Below are 6,906 nucleotides of genomic sequence, written 5' to 3'. Positions count from 1 at the left end.
AAAAAAAAAAAAAAAGAAAAGAAAAAGTAGCAAAGAGCTGAACCTAAATTTTTTTTGCTCAAATATATATATATATTCTTATCAAGGATGCCTTTTAGGTAAGTTCTTCTTACCTAACATTAAAGATTAAAACATCTTTTTCTTACCTCCTTGTGAATGCAATGGTACGTAATTTTATTTTAGAATGGATATTTTAATAAAATTACCCATAAGTATTGAATTTCTTGTTGACCAATGTAACATGCTAAAATTTTATTGTATGTCCATTTTGTATGTGATAGTGTGTTTGTTTTGAGAATTACAAAATAGAGAATAAACCACACCCCTTGTACTTACGCTCTTGTTTCCACTTGTTTTTTGTAGTAGAGCATGACACATACTGGGTCTTGTAGTAGTCTTGAGTAAAAAATTATCTTGATTAAATTAATAATATTATTATTGATATATATCCATTTTCTATTACAGAAGAAAATACTCAGGAAACATCCCAGGTGAAGAAAAGTTTGACTGAAAAAGTTTCTCTCTATAGAGGTGACATCACATTGCTAGAGGTAGATGCTATAGTCAATGCTGGTGAGTAGGTGATTTTTCTGTGATGTGTTTGTTAAATAAGTATTATTTCAAAATATTTTTTATAATTAAGAATGTAAGTATTTTAGAAAAAAATGCTTTCTGATGTATAAATGTCTAAGCTATTTCTCTTCTTGATTGAACACATTGGAGATCTTTGTTTTTGTATGTTCTGCAATTAATGTGCATCTACAGCACCCTCTACAGTGAAAGGTGCTAGGTTGAGATTAGGATATTGGACCACTGGAGAAGTGACAGATTGTTGCAGAAAGTTCTTCAGAAAGAACTTTAGCAAGTATATTATTGTTACTTTCATAGCTTGAATTAATAGTTGCCCAACATAAATACAAGCTCATCAAGCTTTTTTCTTTTTTTGAATAGGTTGTCAGGCAATGATTGAACTGTGTAAGACAAAAGTGAAAATATAAAGAAATTATTTCAGTGATTTCAAAACTTAAGTTGTTTGGGTTCTGGTTTTCATTTTCATCGTGAAATGCTTAATTTTAACCAGCACATTTTAATTATTTTTAATAATTAATTGTCTAGTTTTCCTATTTCAACATTGGGAAAAATTTAACAGATGTTATATTTTATTATGTGGCTATATATCAAAAAAGATGTAATAGCTGTGATTCTATAAAAATATTGTAAATGAGAGGATATTTAATGGTTTTAATTTGTGTAATTTGTGTTTTGTAAAGTTAGGCTGTTTGAAGGTTGCAAGTGTCAATTAAAAACAAATCTGGACTTAGGTAAGGAGAGGCTTTATCTAAATAGACTATTACAATAAAAGGAGGAGGATGATTCCAATAGCGGGAGGCAGAATATTGTGTTATCAGGAATGTTTTTCCCTGAGGTCAGCTGGTTCTGAGGAATGGCTGTTAAGGAGGGGTGGCTCACCTTCCATTGCTTCAGGGTGGACCAAAGTTCAGGGGTTTCAAGGAAGGAGAGGAGCCTGACTAAAGTTTGGTCGGGTCGTTGGTGGGCATTGACCAACCAGAATGGCAAATAGGGATGAAGAGTTTGGCTAATCATGTATGAGACAGAGAATGGGAATTTGGAAAGTCCATTTCTGGCCTTGTCATTTGGCTGCAAGGTGGTCATCTGTCAGTTTTATCTAGTAAGCCTGTTCCCAGAACACAAAAGGATAGGGGTAATTTCTTGACTGTGACTCTTTCCAAGAGTACAGAGTTCAGGTGAAGTTCAGTGTTATCTCCAGGTTCCCTGTGGTGATAATAAATTCACACAGGATAGTAGGAAAATGCATTGGCAGGTGAACAGAAGGGTCTAATGGAGAACTGAAACATTGTTCAAGGATATTGTACAGCTCTGGCAATTGAGCAGAAAGTTCAGAATACTGGTCTGCTTATTGTTCCCTTAGAATTGGGTATCAGTTACAGCTGGGCATGGTGACTCATGCCTGTAATTCCAGCACTTGGGGAGGTCGAAGTGGGTAGATCACTTGAAGTCAGGAATTCAAGACCAGCCTGGCCAACATGGTGAATCCCATCTCTACCAAAAAATACAAAAATTAGCCAGGTATGATGGCGAGCGCCTGTAGTCCCAGCTACTCGGGAGGCTGAGGCAGGAGAATCGCTTGAACCTGGGAGGTGGAGGTTGCAGTGAGCCGAGATCGTACCACTGCACTCCAGCTTGGGTGACAGATTGAGACCCTGTCTCAAAAAAAAAAAAAAAAAAAGGATTGGATGTCAGTTGCTTTGTACCATAGCTGCTTTGCCGTAATCAAGGCTCAGTTTTCTCCTTTTCTTCTTCTGATGCTTCTGCACTTCCTTTCTCCTTTGCTGCTTCTGCTGCCGGTCTAAAATGTAAAGTCTTCTTGAGAGAGGAGGCTGGGTCATTTAATTGCCACCCAATATGACTCACTCTTTCATCCTCAAGTTACCTCATAGGATACAGGTCTCCCTTATATGTAGTATCTGTGGATTGTTCATTTGTGGCCCTGGGTATCAAGATGCTTTCTCTGTCCCATGGGGCCTCTGGGGGAAGATAGGCCCTTAGAAAGGGTCTCAGGAAGTCCTCTCCAGTAGTTTTAATAAGATATCACTACAGATAGTAATTTAATGTATATGCCCTAAATTCTATAAATATATGAACTTTAATTTTAAAACATTTAAAAGATCATATGTGTGTATATATACATAAAAGATATGTGTGTGTATATATATCTTTTATGTATATACACACACACATGATCGTTTATATATACACACATATGTATCTGTATACACATGATCTTTTAAATTTTTAAAAATTAAAGCTCTGCCAGGTACAGTGGCTCACGCCTATAATCCCAGCACTTTGGGAGGCCAAGGCAGGTGGATCATGAGGTCAAGAAATCGAGACCATCCTGGCAACATGATGAAACCCCATCTCTACCAAAAATTCAAAAATTAGCCCGGCATAGTGGTGTGTGCCTGTAAGTCCCAGCTACTTGGGAGGCTGAGGCAGGAGAATTGCTTGAACCCAGGAGGCAGAGGTTGCAGTGAGTCGAGATCATGCCACTGCACTCCAGCCTGGCGATAGAGTGAGACTCCATCTCAAAAAAAAAAAAAAAAAAAAAAGTTAAAGCTCATTTATTTATAGAATTTAGGGCATATACATCAATATATATAGACACATAAAAATATATATATTTATACACATATATCTTTTAAATTTTAAAAAATGTATATATGTATGTACATATGTATATAAATACACTATCAGCCTTCCTGTATGTTCTTGTAATTTCTAACCATTACTCCTAGTCCTGTCCTGAGGAAATACAATTGATCATATCTACTTCCTTTTTAAATACTTGAAGATCACTCTCACAGGTTTTCTCCTTCTTGTTATTAAGATAACATTGATTTTGCCCTGTTAGCACACACTTAATAAGAGTAATAATGGTCTTTTCTTGGTTTTGCTGTCTTCCCATGGAAGCCACACATTAGTACCATTTTTTCTTTTTGTGTCAACTCCTAAAGCAATGTCATCTCCTTCTTAAAAGTATTTAATACTGTGTATTTGTTAAATTGAATTATTTAATATATGGAATTGAATTTGTAGATCTTTGACAAATGGGACATTCAGCATTGGAAGCTTGACACAGTGAACCAATTGGTTCTGTTTTTTGTTTTATCTGATCAATTAATAAAAATATTTTGGGAGTAATTATCGAAATAAAATGGTGCAAAACAGAAGAACATCATTAACTACCTCATCACTATTTTGTTCTTTTAAATATTATCTTGCTCTTGCCTAAATGTATAACTTTTCATAGCTGCTGCATAATATGTAAGGGTATGATGAGTTTATATGAAGACAGGCAGCAACTTTTGCTTCCTCCCAAAATGATTCGGTAATTTTAACTCACCTCTCTGGCTGTGATGATTGTAATTTGGCCATGTTTTGCATCTCACAAGGATAGTCTCATCAGGAAGATCCCAGGTAGATGGAAAAGGGATGCCAAATGAATATACACTGTAATGGCTCTATTTACAGCTTTCTGCTGTGCAGTTTGTTTGCCTGGTGTGGAAGGAGTGGAACAGCTGCTAACTTTTCAAGTGAACAAGGCAACATGGCAGGAAACTATAGAACTGCCTCTACTGGGAGGGGAGTGAAAAACAGTACCCCTAGTCACTATGCCAAAGCAGCCCCGTCACCTCCTGTTAGACTTCTGAAGTACTCTTTTCATGACCGTATTAGTACATTGGAACACCTGGTCTTAGTTGCTATGAATGAAATGACTTCATATTTTAAACTTCTTTCTAATAATGTGTGTTTTGAACTGCCTTAACCTCTTTAAATGTGACCCAGGATGGACTTCTTGTGTATTATATTCTTCTCTCTAGGAAATTATGCATGTTTAGTATGTTTTAATAAAACAGATTTTGCAAGCATTATAGTACACAGGGCGGTAGCACAAGTTTAGAGTTAGGCAGACCTGGGGTCAAAATTCAGGTTATCATAACCAAGACCATTTTTTATTTAAACTTTTATTTTGAAATAACAATAGAAAAGACAAAATAGCACAGAGTCCTGTGAACCCTGTGTAAACTTCTCCCAATGGTGGCTTTGTATATAGCTATAGTACAACATCAAAAGCAGATTTTAAAAAATAATTTATTTTAGATTCAGAGAGTACTTGTATACTCGTTGCATGGTATATTCACAATGCTGAAGTTTGGAGTATGATTGATCTTGTCATCCAGGTAATGAGTGTAGTACCCAATAGTTACTTTTTCAACCCCTGCCCCTTCTTTTCCTTCCACCTTAGGAGTCCCCAGTGTGTATTGTTGCCATTTTATGTCCGTGTTTACCCAATGTCAAAACCAAAATTGATACTGTTACATTACTGTTATCTAGACTATAGACTTTATTCAAGTTTTAACCATTTTTAAACTTGCATTCATGTGAATGTGTGTATATGTGTGTGTAGTTCTTTGTAGTTTTATTTAATGCATAGATTCATGTGACCACCACCACAATCTAGATACAGAACTATTCCATTATCATAAAAGAACTCCCTCATGCTGTCTGGGCGTGGTGGCTCACGCCTGTAATCCTAGTACTTTGGGAGGTCGAGGTGGGTGGATAATGATGTCAGGAGTTCAAGACCAGCCTGGCCAAGATGATGAAACCCCGACTCTTTTAAAAATATAAAAATTAGCTGGGTGCAGTGGCAGGTGCCTGTAATCCCAGCTAATCTGGAGGCTGAGGCAGGAGAATCGCTTGAACCCGGGAGGTGGAGGTTGCAATGAGCTGACATTGCACCATTGCACTCTAGCCTGGGCAACAGAGCAAGACTCCATCTCAAAAAAAATAAAGAACCCCCTCTTGCTGCCACCTTTGTGTTTATATCCACCCATCTGCCTCCCTCCCTGTTTTCCATCTCCACCGTTTTATCGTTTTTAGAATGGAATATAATTCTACAAAGACGTAATTAATAATGCTGCAGTGAACGTGCCACTACTGATATCCCTTTGACATACTGATTTCAGTTGCTTTGGATACCTAGAAGTAGAATCAACAGATCATATGGCAGTTTTATTTCTGGCTTGTTGAGGAACCTCCATGGTGTTTTCCTCTGTTAATGTACGTTCCCAGCAGCGTGCAGGAGTTCTCTTTTCTCTGCATCCTCACCAACACTTGTTCTGTTTCAACATGACAAAAGCCATTCCAACAGGTGTGAAATGATATCTCATTTTGGTTTCCATTTGTGCTTCCCTAATGATTAGTGATGCTGAGCATTTTTTTCATGTACTTGTTGGTCATTTGTATGTCTTCTGAGAAATGTCTGTTCAGGTCCTCTGCGTGATTTTTAATGGGGTTGTTTTCTTACTGTTGAGTTCTTTAAGTTCTTTATATATTTTGGCTATTAACTCTTTTTCAGAAGTATTCTTTGCAAATATTTTCTCCCATTTTGTGGGTTGTTTCTTCACTTTGTTAATTGTTTCCTTTGCTGTGCAGAAGCTTTTTAGTTTGAGGCTGTCCCATTTGTCTGTTTTGCTTTCATTGCCACAGAAATTGCACTTACATTAGAAAGTATGGTTACCAGAGGCTGGAGGGGGATTGGAGGAAGGGAATGGGGAGTTGTTGATCAAAAGTTACGAAGTTTTAGATACACAGGAGGAATAGGTTTTGAGATTTATCTTGTAGCAGGGTGTCTGTAATAAATAATAATGTATTATATATTTCAAAATAACTAAGGAAGTAAATTTCAAATGTCTCACCATAAAAAATGATAGATAAGTGAGGTGATGGATGTGTTAATTAGTTTGGCTTAATCATCCACATTGTGTATACCATATATCAAAACATCACATTGTACCCCATAAACGTATACAATGATTGGTCAATCAAAATAATATTAATAATAATAATAAAGTCATATAAATGGAATTATACAGCATGTAATCTTTTAAGGTTGCCTTTTTTCACTAAACATAATGCCCTGAGGGCCATTCAGATTGTATTAATGAATTAATGAATTTATATATTTATCAATTCAATAATTGTGCATTTCTTTTTATTGTTGAGTAGTAGTTCATTGTATGGATGTACCAGAGTTTGTTCAACCATTCACCCATTGAGGGACATTTGGATTCTTTTCAGTATTTTGCTGTTACCAGTACAGTTTTTATGAACATTTATGTACATGTTTTTATTTTTTATTTATTTTTTATTTTATTATACTTTAAGTTCGAGGGTACATGTGCATAACGTGCAGGTTTGTTACATATGTATGCTTGTGCCATGTTGGTGTGCTGCACCCATCAACTCGTCAGCACCCATCAATTCATCATTTATATCTTGTATAACTCCCCAATGCAA

The 6,906-nt window shown here is 36.2% G+C and overlaps 1 protein-coding gene across 1 annotated transcript in view; it reads left to right on the top strand.

Moving 5' to 3' along the window:
• The window catches only part of LOC108532548 (O-acetyl-ADP-ribose deacetylase MACROD2-like), a 99,407-nt gene that overhangs the window by 87,306 nt on the left and 5,195 nt on the right, over positions 1-6,906 (top strand). Inside the window, exon 3 of the mRNA XM_017876674.1 lies at positions 466-573. Coding sequence (XP_017732163.1) covers positions 466-573 — 108 coding nt within the window. The remainder of the gene's footprint in view (positions 1-465; positions 574-6,906) is intronic.

The sequence above is a fragment of the Rhinopithecus bieti genome, unplaced genomic scaffold, assembly GCF_001698545.2.
Source record: "Rhinopithecus bieti isolate Rb0 unplaced genomic scaffold, ASM169854v2 scaffold_10620, whole genome shotgun sequence".
Taxonomy (NCBI): domain Eukaryota; kingdom Metazoa; phylum Chordata; class Mammalia; order Primates; family Cercopithecidae; genus Rhinopithecus; species Rhinopithecus bieti.
The sequence above is the reverse complement of the archived record's forward strand: the minus strand, read 5'-3'. Positions and strand labels throughout refer to the sequence as shown.